The sequence below is a fragment of the Mizuhopecten yessoensis genome, unplaced genomic scaffold (genome assembly GCF_002113885.1).
Source record: "Mizuhopecten yessoensis strain PY_sf001 unplaced genomic scaffold, ASM211388v2 scaffold10613, whole genome shotgun sequence".
Taxonomy (NCBI): Eukaryota; Metazoa; Mollusca; class Bivalvia; order Pectinida; family Pectinidae; genus Mizuhopecten; species Mizuhopecten yessoensis.
In genome coordinates, this window is record NW_018408634.1 from 155,931 (window position 1) to 172,193 (window position 16,263).

The window sequence follows — 16,263 nt, forward strand, 5'->3', positions numbered from 1 at the left end:
AACAAAGTCGCTTTTAAAAGAAGATTGTATCATTAGGTTGATAACAAAAGACATTAAATATAAGTATTCTTTTTAAAAAATAATGATGTAAAAAAATCGGAAATTTTACATTTATGAAAAATGAAAATAAACATCTAACTGTATGCTCTTTGTAGTCAACATTACCATAAACCTTATTGTTTTATGCGACTTTGCTTTAATTTAATGAAATTTGAAATCTGAGAAAATATAGCTCAATACAGCTATAATTTATAGGTGTATATAGCTATATAGGTCTTTATAGCTATATAGCTCAATCGGCAGAGTGTACTAGACCTGTGAAACATAATACAAATGCAAAAGTAAAATTTATTTGCATGTTGGAAAGTACCAAAAACAGATGCAATACTTCCGGTAAAGTTACATCAAGTTTCTAAGTAGCCAACGCTTTCAGTAAACATCTTGCAAAAGTTACTGATAAAGCGATTTGTGTTATTTTTAGTAACAAATCCATACTCCAACTGGCGTATAATATAGACGAGTGTGCGTATTATACGCAAGTTGTTGTTTTCCCCAACCTGGTTAGTCCGAATTATTCTGACGTTTTATCGACTTTTTTATTATATTGGTGTGTCATCGATTAACAAAAAACCGATACAAAAAAAGTCGATAAAACGTCAGAATAATTCGGACTATTGGATCAGTGTATAGTAGATATATCTGTTATATTCCGTATAGACCAAAATGGCTTTAATACGAAGGGGGCTTAACAGATACTATCTGTTTACATTAAGAGGTGTTGGAGCACCAAGTCAAGTCGAGTAAATTTTATTTATCGTCGATATGATTACAAAGATAAACACAAGCTCGTTTAGTGAGCTTTTACAATCGACATAACAAATAAAACATACATAAAACGAACAAGATATGTTCATGCTATAAAAGATACAAATAGAGAGGAAGCATCCAATAAAACATTTGATTTTAAATAAATAAGAACAATAAAAATATTAATGCAGTAAAAGTGGCAAGTTACATAAAAGGCCACTGGTCGGCCTTTTTTCTGTCGGATATGATTTTGCCTACTGCAACCTCTTATTTCCAAAGCACTAATTCAATTCTTTGATGCTGATTCTGCCCGAACTCCGAGCGGACCAAAATTGGCTTGAAAAACTCACTTGTTTGGTTTACAGTTCATGACAACGATGTCGACTCACGGTTCATATAATATAGACCCCATATATATATATATATGTATGCCACACACACAAATATATATTGTCACCGTTCTAATAAGTAACACTCTTTCTGATTGGATAACTTGCCGGGGTCTATATTTCTATAGACCCCACTCTGCTGGGGTCTATAAAAGCATGTGTGAGGGGAGGTAACTCAAACTAGAATCTGTCTTCATGACAACAAAGATGGCGTCCAACAACAAGCGTTCAAGATTTGCCACTCATTCAGAGGAAGTTATAGCATGGAAATAATCTAGAACGACCGCCAGCTCAAAGGGGCTGCTAGGGGTCTTCAGGATCATTTAAAGGAAAAGAAAGTCGGTGGATTTTCAGTTCTTTCCCAAAGAACGACTGGATGAGCTCCTCAGTCGCTTTTATGTGGATGTCTGTTCCAAGGAAGGGGAGTACTATAAATCGACAACGCTTGAGTGTCTGCGACATGGAATTAACAGATATTTGAAATCTCTGCCTTTTTCACCCAAATTTGACATCATAAAGGACACAGCCTTTGAAAATGCTAATGAGAGTTTCAAAACAGCAATGCGGGAGTTGAAAATTCAAGGTAAGAATATTTATAGGCCTACCGGTTAACAGTGACACATCAGCTTAAACACATTGTTGTCATCAGATGGTCGTTATCTGCAAGATATTTAGTATGGTACTGTAACGTTCTATTTATCAGTGAAATTGAGAAAATTGCTTGATTGATTGGTTTTATGTCGGCTTCACTACAGAGTATTTTGGTTATCAAGCAAACAATGAAAATTACTGTAAGCTGTTTGTATGGAAGATTTGGCCAGTTTTTAATACTACATTAAGTTTTGACTATTTTTGCGAAATACTCTTATTTCTTGTTTCTTTGTGGAAGCTTGTACAACTACCTACTGCAGTGGTCCTAAATGACATAATTTATGAATATGACATCAGATCAATTATTTTATGAAAATTATGGTGTATTTAAAATATTGGCCAACCGTATCCTAATAACTTTACAGTATAGCAACTGTGTGTGTGTTTGCTACAGTAAAGCAAATATTATGTTATATATATAATATACAATACTAACAATTGATATCTTATACTTATAGCATATAAAGGGTGTCATGCACCTTTTAATTCACATAAAATTGAGAGATATGTGAAAAAATATGTGTATAAAACCAAAGAAAAGTATGTAGTCAATATGCAATTTATGTAAGTCTACTTAAGTGAGTGGAGTTGTAAATTTCAAATCAAAATATTAATTAGAAAGGAAATTATTGAGAAAATAAATTACTTTTCAATTGAAAATGACTGAAAAGACCCCCCTGACATAATCCTTCGTTTTATATAAACAATCTTTTCATTCCGTTACATATGCTTGTCTAATTTATCCATGTTTTCAAAAACAGAAATGGTATTATTTTGGTTTTTAAGCTCATTTTGAAAACAGCGAACTATATTTGTGATTTACCATATCCCTTTTGGTAGCCCCAGAAACCCATTTTTGGTCAAAATTTTACCTTAGTTTTTCCGCATGTCATACAAAAGGACATCTTTGAACAAAATAAGGAGGTGAAAATCCGAATATACCGGGGCCCAAAAAGGGGCCTTATAGACACCCTTCCTTTTACCAAAATTCTTTTGTGATTATGTTTCAGGAAAAGCAAGCATCAAATATTATTCCGTAATTAATAGAGAGGACAGGAGCAAGCTCCACATGAATTCAGACACACCTAATGGATTATTGAACAAGGTGCAATTTGTTATTCGGCTATACTTCTGTAGGCAGAGAATATGGATAAAATGACTAAATCAACTTTTCAAGTGGAGAAAGATTCCAAAACATGCCTAAAATATGTTGTTCAAAGTGTGGATGAATTAACAAAAACTCATAGAACAGACAAAGAGAATGTGTCAGGATTTAAGATGGAAAAAACAGATTTTAGGTATTGTCCTGTAGCAAGTTTTGAAAAGTACCTGTCCAAGCTGAATGCTAGATGTGACCAATTATGGCAACACCTACTGGGTTCATTTGAAGAAGAAAGCAACACATGGTTTAATTTGCCAATAAGCTGATTGGACGACATTCATATATGGCTGTATATATGTTTCATCTCTGGCTGTATATGTTTCATCTCTGGCTGTATATATATCAAAGGATGTCTGATGAAGAAAAACTAAAGATGGGAGATACTATGTTTGCAGTAATGATGGATTCGAACCAAGGCCAACTAATAGCACCCTCAACAAGATTATATTCTCCGACAAATCAAATATCATCTTGTGCTTTTCCATATGCCGCATTGCTCCAGAAATGTGCGTACTCCCATGGCCACTTCAGACACACAACATGCAAATAAAGTCAGACTCTGCTCTTCCTGCTCATCTGCATGGTGTCAATCTTGATGAGATTATTGGGGAATTTGAACCATTTAAATCTCAAATTAACAATACCCAAAACACGTGTGCCCAAAGATTTGCAGCCTCTTTGTTTATGAACTGTTCATTTGGAGCACTAAACAGAAATATTACAAAACAATGAAAATAAGAAAACACCCAAGTTCCTAATGTTTTTGTGTTGTTCACAGAACAAGCAGTTCCCATATCCATTAGTTACAAAATGATGAACTTGTACATTTACTCATTTACTATTTAAGTATTAATTTATTTATTAATTTATTAAATTATAATACACTTCTGTTGTGTTATTGTCAAAGATCCATGGATTATTAGGGCCCCGTCTGTCCGTCCATTTTTTTTCTTTTGCACAATATTGATGAAAGTAAATGGAGTATGTTTTAAAATTTTACAAGATGATTTCCCATGCATCCTAAAAAAGATTGTCAGGGTGACCAATTTGTTATCTCTGGGTTAGGAGGGGTCTACGGCGAAGGGTCTGTAAAGACCGGACTGGGTCTTTGAGCCCAAAGACCCTTTCTAACCCAGAGATAACTAATAATACATTACGGAATAGAACACACAAAATACATATTCATGTTGTTGTAGCACTTCTCTGACCTACTTTTATTTACAACATGGCTTTCTGGGTTGATATGTACAAAATAGCAGGGAACGAAATGATAAGAAGTTTGTTTGTATTCAAATTGTAGAACATTGCATGTAATCAATTTTTGTATTAACCGGAAAATCACAGCCAATGCTGTCTGCTTCACTTCGGAAGAGGAAAAACTCATTATTTATGACTTTGACACGAAATTCTTCTCATTTAATAATGGAATTATGGAAAGGAATATTTTTTGGACCCCTTTGAATATTTAAATGTATTTAAACACTCTATATTTTTTCTAAATCTGAACTTTGAGTTTGATCGTCAGCATCGGGGAAGATAAGCTATTGTCAGTTAGAGGTTACGTGGCACCTGTCAAAAGTATCTCGCCATGTAAACCTCTAACACTGTTGGAGTACATTTCCTGATGCTGACCTAGCTGATGTGTTCTGTATTTATGTAGGTATGTAAGGATCCCCCGAATTTATCTTCATTTTGACAGCTTATACAGTAGCATGAACGTAGTCCGCTAAAACTGACCATAATTGTAGGATTCAAAACTCTGATCGGGCGCCTGTTTATGGTCAGCTATAAAACACGGATTGTCACCGAAATCTGGCAACAGCAATTGTAGGAGTATAACAAGTTTGTCAGAGATAATATTTATACCTACATTTCAGTTGATTCATTTCTCACTCACTTGACTAGATGTCATGTCCCAACATCGATACATTATGGACGCTACTTGGCAATTCAACTTGTTGACAACAAAAACATGTGTACCAGTTAACCTTTTTCTGCGATCAAGTTGTTTTCCTAATTATAATGCTGAAAAGTTCTCGAAATATCAGAGTTATTTTGATTTGATTAATTAACCTACAGGGGCCGGGAAAAACTTTTAAAAGCACTCGTCCGTCGGGCAAGTGGGCTGGTAAAAAGTACTCGTCCGGATGGAAAATTCACTTGTCCGAAAATTTTATACTAACATGTTGTTTAAATAATATGTTAATGAATTGTATCTATTATATAAACAATTAACATGTATTATTGTGTGGTAATGTATGGCATACAATTAAAAGTCACAAAACCTGTTAATATTTGTTTGTTTTGTTTTAATAGTCCATAATAACATGTGAACAGTTCAACACAAAATAATTAGTCTTAAGTAACGCATAAACACAAATAATTAGTCATTTCAACACATTGACATTCAGTCGTCAGAGCCATCTTCTGAATCATTTGGATAGCCTCATTTTTTATCCATTATAACAAGTACAGTATCATCGGAACACTCGGACGTTATGGATCAGTTTGTAACGTTATCAATTAAACGCTTGCTTCTTAGGAGCCAGGCATGGCATTGGCGGGGCTTAACAAGCGTAAATTAGAGTTAGACTCGGTATTCACCAATCTTGTCAAAAGTGAAAACAAATAACGAGAATGCGTCGAAGGGGCTTGGCATTTATTATCACACAGAAAAAACGATAAGTAAAGTTACTAAAACTGATATTTCCTTCAAAATTTACTCGTCCGACGGACTAGTAACTGTAAAAAATCACTTGTCCGCCGGCAAAGGCCTCTGACCTAATAAATATATAAATCCAACCTGTTTCCTTAATTTATGAAATAACTCACTGCGTAGCACATGTTCATATTGTTAACATTTGAACAAATTAACCGGAAGTAATTATGATTCGCTGGTGTAGCTTTCATAATACCATATATGCAGTCAAAATGAAGGTCACATGATCCTTATATTTACTTTCAAAAAGTGTTTAAATACTATACAAGAAAAACAACAGTCAAAGCAGGTCGCTACGATGGTGACTACGTATACTGTAGCCCAAGTCGCTAGGAAAATAAAGTTCTATGAATAAGAAGTTTTTCAGCATCCCTCTGTTGTGTGTCATTAGACATATTGATCCTGAATATGTGCCATGTTTCCAGATGTTGAAGGAACAAAACAATGGCTGCCATCAGACTAAACTATCTGAACCATGAACGGCACAATATTTGAAACAAGTATCAGACCGTTGAACTTTTTCACTGCGTATACGCTTAATTTATATGCAGTCAGATTTACTAAGCTGAAGAAGGAATATAGGTTTTAAAGTGTTTGACATGCTGTCCTAGCTATGAAGTGAGATTCATGTTCTATTTTCTATTTTTTTAGATGCCTTCAGTGAGTGTGACTTTGTGAAGATTTGGAAAGGTCTCCACTATTGTTTGTGGATGCAGGACAAACCACTACTACAGGTAAGCTGGATCAGGGATACCAACCACTTCTATAGGTAAGCTGGATCAGGGATACCAACCACTTCTATAGGTAAGCTGGATCAGGGATACCAACCACTGCTACAGGTAAACTGGATCAGGGATACCAACCACTACTACAGGTCAGCTGGATCAGGGATGCCAACCACTACTACAGGTTAGCTGGATCAGGGATACCAACCACTACTACAGGGAAGCTGGATCAGTGATACCAGGACAAACCACAACTACAGGTAAGCTGGATCAGGGATACCAACCCCTACTACAGGTAAGCTGGGTCAGGGATACCAACCACTACTGGAGATAAGCTGGATAAGGGATACCAACCACTACTTCAGGTAAGCTGGATCAGGGAGACCAACCATTACTACAGGTAAGCTGGATCAGGGATGCTAACCACTACTACAGGTTAGCTGGATCAGGGATACCAACCACTACTATAGGGAAGCTGGATCAGGGATACCAACCACTGCTACAGGTAAACGGGATCAGGGATACCAGGACAAACCACTACTACAGGTAAGATGGATCAGGGATACCAACCACTAATACAGGTAAGCTGGGACAGGGATACCAACCACTACTACAGGTAAGTTGGATCAGGGATACCAACCACTAATACAGGTAAGCTGGGACAGGGATACCAACCACTACTACAGGTAAGTTGGATCAGGGATACCAACCACTGCTACAGGTAATCTGGATCAGGGATACCAACCACTAATACAGGTAAGCTGGATCAGGGATACAAACCACTGCTACAGGTAAACTGGATCAGGGATACCAGGACAAACCACTACTACAGGTAATCTGGATCAGGGATACCAACCACTAATACAGGTAAGCGGGGTCAGGGATACCAACCACTACTACAGGAAAGCTGGATCAGGGATACCAACCACTGCTACAGGTAATCTGGATCAGGGATACCAACCACTACTACAGTTAAGCTGGGTCAGGGATACCAACCACTACTGTAGATAAGCTGGATCAGGGATACCAACCACTACTTCAGGTAAGCTGGATCAGGGAGACCAACCATTACTACAGGTAAGCTGGATCAGAGATGCCAACCACTACTACAGGTTAGCTGGATCAGGGATACCAACCACTACTATAGGGAAGCTGGATCAGGGATACCAACCACTACTAAAGGTAAGCTGGATCAGGGATACCAACCACTCCTACAGGTAAGCTGGATCAGGGACACCAACCACTAATACAGGTAAGCTGGGTCAGGGATACCAACCACTACTGGAGATAAGCTGGATAAGGGATACCAACCACTACTTCAGGTAAGCTGGATCAGTGATACCAGGACAAGCCACTACTACAGGTAAGCTGGATCAGGGAAACCAACCACTAATACAGGTAAGCTGGGTCAGGGATACCAGGACAAACCACTACTACAGGGAAGCTGGATCAGGGATACCAACCACTGCTACAGGTAAACGGGATCAGGGATACCAGGACAAACCACTACTACAGGGAAGCTGGATCCGGGATACCAACCACTACTACAGGTAAGCTAGATCAGGGATACCAACCACTAATACAGGTAAGCTGGATCAGGGATACAAACCACTGCTACAGGTAAACTGGATCAGGGATACCAACCACTACTACAGTTAAGCTGGGTCAGGGATACCAACCACTACTACAGATAAGCTGGATCAGTGATACCAGGACAAACTACTACTACAGGTAAGCTGGATCAGGGATACCGACCACTAATACAGGTAAGCTGGGTCAGGGATACCAGGACAAACCACTACTACAGGTAAGTTGATCAGGGATACCAACCACTAATACAGGTAAGCGGGGTCAGGGATACCAACCACTACTACAGGTAAACTGGATCAGGGATACGAACCATTACTACAGGTAAGCTGGATCAGGGATGCTAACCACTACTACAGGTTAGCTGGATCAGGGATACCAACCACTACTATAGGGAAGCTGGATCAGGGATACCAACCACTACTTCAGGTAAGCTGGATCAGGGATACCAACAACTACTACAGGTAAGCTGGATCAGGGATACGTACCACTACTACAGGTAAGCTGGATCAGGGTTACCAACCACTACTACAGGTAAGCTGGATTAGTGATACCAGGACAAACCACTACTACAGGGAAGCTGGATCCGGGATACCAACCACTACTACAGGTAAGCTAGATCAGTGATACCAGGACAAACCACTACTGCAGGTAAGCTGGATCAGGGATACCAACCAATAATACAGGTAAGCTGGGTCAGGGATACCAACCACTAATACAGGTAAGCTGGGACAGGGATACCAACCACTACTACAGGTAAGCTGGATCAGGGATACCAACCACTACTACAGGTAAGCTGGATCAGTGATACCAGGACAAACCACTACTACAGGTAAGCTGGATCAGGGATACCAACCACTAATACAGGTAAGCTGGGTCAGGGATACCAACCACTACTACAGGTAAGCTGGATCAGGGATACCAGGACAAACCACTACTACAGGTAAGCTGGGTCAGGGATACCAGGACAAACCACTACTACAGATTAGTAGGCAGGTGATCAAGTATGTAATTAAGCGAAAGTTTGTCTAGGTCTGCAACAGTTAGAAATAATCAAAGCCCAAACTGTGTAACCATGTTTATTTGTGCCATTTGAAACTACAGGCACCAATTGCCCTTTGTGTTGACGAAAATATGATTACTGAATTCACTTAATTCATAAACAAACATTGCTCAATACTTGAGCCTTGTTAATATAGTTGTATCTGGTTTCTTATTACTAACCTCCTGACTGGGAAACTCACTAGTTTCACATTACAATCATGTGTTGTTAACACTATGTGCACATATTTCTGCGCATCACTTCCTGTTTAATTGAGCCGTTTGGTTTCTCTCGGATATCTATGTGTATGCCACATTCACACGTTGTGCATATGTAGTCAGAAATCAGGCGACGCCTGCTGTGAAGGATCAGTTCCATTGTCACTTAATGTTGTGTGTACATACTTGTTGATTGTATACATATACTCAATGTTGAGGTCTGTCCAACAACAGGATAGACATTTCTGACCGGAAAAAAATAGATAAATATTGACCAATATTTTGGGATGTTTATTGGATATGTAGATTTTCTAAGCAGATATTACTTATATCTGAACCACAACCGGGTACTTGGTTACCCGTTCCAGCCCTAAAGTTAATTCAGCTGTCCAGGTTTCAATCCTGTGGACACAAGCACAATGATAGGCCATGACAAGTGAAGAAACAGCAAGTTCAAGGTCATAGGTCAAAAGACCAGAGTCGTCAGACTGAGTGTAGATGCAAATATCTTGTATGCAAACATTGTCATCACTTTGGAAACTTCAGTTTTAAATGAGATTTAAATCAAAGATCAAATCAAAGATCAAACAACGGTTTTAATGTGACTTAGATCTTTAAAAACAAATTTGTATTTTTACAGTATAAAGGTGAAGGTCACTTTAGTAAGATAAATTCTAACAGGCAAATATAGTCTCTTGTCCATGGTATGTTTCCCAGCTCACCTCATCATGATCATTGGCAGTGTCTGAAAGTTACTTTGAATTTTCCAGACCTTAATTCTACAGAAAACAGTCATTTTTTAAGAGACACTTTTTTTTTTTAAATTTGAAAATTTGAAAATGTTATTGAACTATTGCTGGTGGGTAAAAATAATCCAGAAATAGAATATGATTATCAAACATCCTTTTACTGAGATAAAAATAATCCAGAAATAGAATATGATTATCAAACATCCTTTTACTGAGATAAAAATAATCCAGAAATAGAATATGATTATCAAACATCCTTTTACTGAGATAAAAATAATCCAGAAATAGAATATGATTATCAAACATCCTTTTACTGAGATAAAAATAATCCAGAAATAGAATATGATTATCAAACATCCTTTTACTGAGATAAAAATAATCCAGAAATAGAATATGATTATCAAACATCCTTTTACTGAGATAAAAATAATCCAGAAATAGAATATGATTATCAAACATCCTTTTACTGAGACAAATCTATTGATAGTCTACTCAGTAGTGTGTATCCATCATTACATGGATTAGTCTGTATTGTTCCTACGGCTATCAAACAACACATCAGAATCAGGGCCAGAAACCAAGATATTTCTTTTGTACTATTTTATTCACCAGATGAAATCACATCATTTGAACATAAAATGAAACCAATCATTATCAGATGGTGTTAATATAATTCAACAGTTCTAGTAACTATGTAATGGGTATTTAACTTTATTTGTCTTTTGTTATTGAGCTAGAAAACAAGGATATTGGCAAGATTTTCTTGCCTGTACATATATAGTATTACAATGTACTTAGTTACATCTTTCCTGTACATATATAATATTACAATGTACTTAGTTACATCTTTCCTGTACACATATAGTATTACAATGTACTTAGTTACATCTTTCCTGTACACATATATAATATTACAATGTAATTAGTTACATATTTCCTGTACATATATAGTATTACAATGTAATTAGTTACATATTTCCTGTACACATATATAATATTACAATGTACTTAGTTACATCTTTCCTGTACACATATATAGTATTATAATGTACTTAGTTACATCTTGCCTGTACACATATAGTATTACAATGTACTTAGTTACATCTTGCCTGTACACATATATAATATTATAATGTACTTAGTTACATCTTGCCTGTACACATATATAGTATTATAATGTACTTAGTTATGTTAAAACTACATGTAGGCCACCTACATTTTAGAATGTCCTCTTGAGATTTAGAGAGAGATGTTGTTTTTCTGTACTTTTGTCAAATGTTAGGGGCCCATTCAATTTGGAACAGTCCTAGTCCCTGTAATTCAAAAGCAGAAAATTGTGATAATGATACTTAACAATGTTCAAAGACTGCTGACAAAATGCGAGCTGCTATATCTTTGCTCTCTAACAGACTTGGGGAGTTGTACTACCAATAGTGATGCTGTGCTTGCTGTTCTCTGGACTGGATCATGTCTGTTCTCTGAACTGGATCATGTCTGTTCTCTGGACTGGATCATAGAGGCAGACTGATTTGTATACCTTTATTCTCTAGAAGTTCAGGGGCCCATTCTCAAACATATCAATATTATATCCTGTATTTTGTTTTTGTTTGCACAGGAGGAGCTAACTGAACGGATCACACAGATGGTGCATGTGTTTGGCACTGTGGAATGTTCATTACTGTTCGTCAAGGTCTTCTTCCAAACGGAGGCCCGGGAATGGGATGTGCTTGACAAGTGGCGTGTTGACAAGTTTATGACTGTAAGTACGGGTCCGCATCATCTGGTCTATCCTTAGTGATACAGCCAACCATCACCCGGTCACAATAAAGGGTGTGTGATATTTAAGTCAGTCCTACACTAACGACAGTCCTACACTAACGACAGTCCTACACTTATGACAGTCCTACACTAGGGACAGTCCTACACTATCAAGTCCTACACTAACGGCAGTCCTACACTAATGACAGTCCTACACTAACGACAGTCTTACACTCACGACAGTCCTACACTAACGACAGTCTTACACTAACGACAGTCCTACACTAACGACAGTCCTACACTAAAGACAGTCCTACACTAAAGACAGTCTTACACTAACGACAGTCCTACCCTAACGACAGTCCTACACTAATGACAGTCCTACACTAATGACAGTCCTACACTATCAAGTCCTACACTAACAACAGTCCTATACTAGCAACAGTCCTACACTATCAAGTCCTACACTAACAACAGTCCTATACTAGTAACAGTCCTACACTAACGACAGTCCTACACTAACGACAGTCCTACACTAATGACAGTCCTACACTAACGACAGTCTTACACTAATGACAGTCCTACACTAACGACAGTCTTACACTAACGACAGTCCTACACTAACGACAGTCCTACACTAATGACAGTCCTACACTAATGACAGTCCTACACTAGTGACAGTCCTACACTAATGACAGTCCTACACTATCAAGTCCTACACTAACAACAGTCCTATACTAGCAACAGTCCTACACTATCAAGTCCTACACTAACAACAGTCCTATACTAGTAACAGTCCTACACTAACGACAGTCCTACACTAACGACAGTCCTACACTAATGACAGTCCTACACTAACAACAGTCCTACACTAATGACAGTCCTACACTAACGACAGTCCTACACTAATGACAGTCCTACACTTATGACAGTCCTACACTTATAACAGTCCTACACTAACAACAGTCCTACACTTACGACAGTCCTACACTAAAGACAGTCTTACACGAATGACAGTCCTACACTAATGACAGTCCTACACTAATGACAGTCCTACTCTAACAACAGTCCTACACTAACGACAGTCCTACACTAATGACAGTCCTATACTCAAACAATCCTTCACTACCAACAGTTCTACACTAATGACAGTCCTACACTAATGACAGTCCTACACTAATGACAGTCCTACACTAATGACAGTCCTACACTAATGACAGTCCTACACTAATGACAGTCCTACACTAATGACAGTCCTACACTAATGACAGTCCTACACTAATGACAGTCCTACACTAATGACAGTCCTACACTAATGACAGTCCTACACTAATGACAGTCCTACACTAATGACAGTCCTACACTAATGACAGTCCTACACTAACGACAGTCCTACACTAATGACAGTCCTACACTAATGACAGTCCTACACTAATCACAGTCCTACACTAATGACAGTCCTACACTAACAACAGTCCTACACTAACGACAGTCCTACACTAACGACAGTCCTACAATAATGACAGTCCTACACTAATGACAGTCATACTTTAATGACAGTCCTACACTAACAACACTCCTACTTTAATGACAGTCCTACACTAATGACAGTCCTACCCTAACAACAGTCCTACACTAACGACAGTCCTACACTAATGACAGTCCTAGACTAACAACAGTCCTACACTAACGACAGTCCTACACTAATGACAGTCCTATACTCAGACAGTACTTCACTACCAACAGTTCTACACTAATGACAGTCCTACACTAATGACAGTCCTACACCAATGACAGTCCTACACTAACGAAAGTCCTACACTAATGACAGTCCTACTTTAATGACAGTCCTACACTAACAACAGTCCTACTTTAATGACAGTCCTACACTAATGACAGTCCTACACTAACAACAGTCCTACACTAATGACAGTCCTACACTTATAACAGTCCTACACTAACGACAGTCCTACACTAACGACAGTCCTACACTAGCGACAGTCCTAGACTAGCGACAGTCCTACTTTAATGACAGTCCTACACTAAAGACAGTCCTACACTAACGACAGTCCTACACTAATGACAGTCCTACACCAATGACAGTCCTAGACTAGCGACAGTCCTAGACTATTGACAGTCCTACACTTATGACAGTCCTACACTAACCACAGTCCTACACTAATGACAGTCCTACACTAGCGACAGTCCTACACTAGTGACAGTCCTACACTAGCGACAGTCCTAGACTAGCGACAGTCCTAGACTAGCGACAGTCCTAGACTAATGACAGTCCTACACTTATGACAGTCCTACACTAACCACAGTCCTACACTAATGACAGTCCTACACTAACTACAGTCCGACACTAACGACAGTCCTACACTAACAACAGTCCTACACTAACGACAGTCCTACACTAGCGACAGTCCTACACTAATGACATTCCTACACTAATGACAGTCCTACATTAACGACAGTCCTACACTAGTGACAGTCCTACACTAGCGACAGTCCTACACTAACGACAGTCCAACACTAACGACAGTCCTACACTACAATAATTAGCGATGTCTATAATTGTCTTTTCAGTTGGTCAGAAGAATGTTACATCAAACGCTCCTCTTCCTCAAAAACAAGAAATGGCAGAGGAATGTTCTGACAGAGTTTACCAACATTTTGAGTTCCAGTGTGATGAGTCCAGATAATGAACAGATACCTCAGGGCTTGCGGATTCACCTGGCAGACATTTACCTGTCAGAGCTAGAGATAGTTGGTGCTGAACAGGTAAGTTTAGATACAATAATTCACCTTCTTCCATGTCTGCTTATCAGATGTAGAATATCAGACTGAACTTGTGTATTTAGTGAATTTGTTCACAAGTCTCATATCTACCTGTCCTAGCTAAACGATCTAGGGCTGAACAGTAAAGTCACACATGTAATTTATTTACCTGTCCGGACTGTACACTGTCCTGACTGTACACTGTCCTGACTGTACACTGTCCGGACTGTACACTGTCTTGGCTGAACAGGTAAATAATGCCAATTTGTTCTACTGTCATATAAAATGGTGACTCAGAAAATGTAAGTGAACAAGTAAATAAAAATTAAATCATTCACAGGTCCAGTATTAATACCTGAAAGCTGGACTCAGTTAAAATTATCATGAGACTGAAACTGACAATTATAGGTGTTATATATTCTTTATTACAGTTGAGTGTTGAACAGGTGCTGGCATTCCTGGAGCCATTCTTCCAGTATCTTCCCACTGCTGTCAAGTAAGTTGGACACTAGCCTTGTTACTATAAACATCAGGTTTGTTGTGGAGATGTTTTTTATAGTCGTTTATGTGGTAAACAACTTATCTTGACACCCAGGTTCTTCATCATTGACAAAAAAAAATGAGACAATACAGGGCTCCACATTAACTTTTAAAAGGACGGGCCTGTCTGGCAAGTTGAAACCAAATCTCACTTGCCCAAATCAATCCTTGACATGCATGAAAAAAACCCCAAGCATTGATCTTACCCACATTGAAGGTTACAGAGGTGAAATGTGTCTGTCAGCACTATTCAATGACAGGTGAACAGAACAGGCCTGTCTGACCTCTTGTTTTAATTGATATGAAGGATTTGAGATGTTCTACACAAATTACTGGAACCACAAAACGTTTTTGTTTGTTTTTGTTTGGAAAGCTACCAGATAAATATATGAATTATAAAAAGGATTATGGTTTGTGCAAAACTGGAGGGATGAGCTGAGCCCTTGAGCTGAGCATATACACTTAAATTAGCTGTAAATAACACTGTGGTTAGCATTGCATCCACCAGACATCAATCATTTCCTACTACTGTTTTCTCGGAAATTTTGCCCATTCAAACTTTCACTCTTTGCCCATAATACCAATAATACCAATTTTCGCCCAGTGTTAATTACACCCTTCACATTCAATAACTATGTTTATTATAATGTTGACTCATATTCGCTGTAATGATAATTCACCCTCATTACGTAGGGCGAAAAATGGGAAAATTAATGTGCAGCAAAAGTATCCTGGTATACAATAGTTAGAACACTCTAACTTTTGAAAAGTCTTCTTATGAAACATTCCTATGACAAAAACATTCAGTGTTGCATAAATGGTGTGAATCAAACAGTACTTGATGATTGTATAGTACCAGTCAGATAATGTGTCTTTATTTATCACAATAGCTCCGACGTCATGAAGAGGGTCATTGCCAGTGTGTTTGAGGTGATCCTGAAGCAAACACTAGACGATGCGATGGAGGCTGCCAAAAAGTTAATAGAGGTACTTAACAGTGTCACAAATATCATACTGTAATGGATTACAAATATCATAAAAAATATCATAATAGAGGGATAACAAACCACCTAACAAGTATCATAATAGAGGGATAACAAACCACCTAACAAATATCATAATAGAGGGATAACAA

General features: G+C 38.0%; 1 protein-coding gene across 1 annotated transcript in view; it reads left to right on the forward strand.

Moving 5' to 3' along the window:
- Positions 1–16,263, forward strand: part of LOC110461415 (ribosomal RNA processing protein 1 homolog A-like) — a 56,433-nt gene that overhangs the window by 6,620 nt on the left and 33,550 nt on the right. The window contains exons 2-6 of the mRNA XM_021514858.1: positions 6,380–6,462; positions 11,665–11,808; positions 14,397–14,591; positions 15,020–15,084; positions 16,019–16,115. Of these exons, the coding sequence (XP_021370533.1) occupies positions 6,380–6,462; positions 11,665–11,808; positions 14,397–14,591; positions 15,020–15,084; positions 16,019–16,115 (584 nt within the window). The remainder of the gene's footprint in view (positions 1–6,379; positions 6,463–11,664; positions 11,809–14,396; positions 14,592–15,019; positions 15,085–16,018; positions 16,116–16,263) is intronic.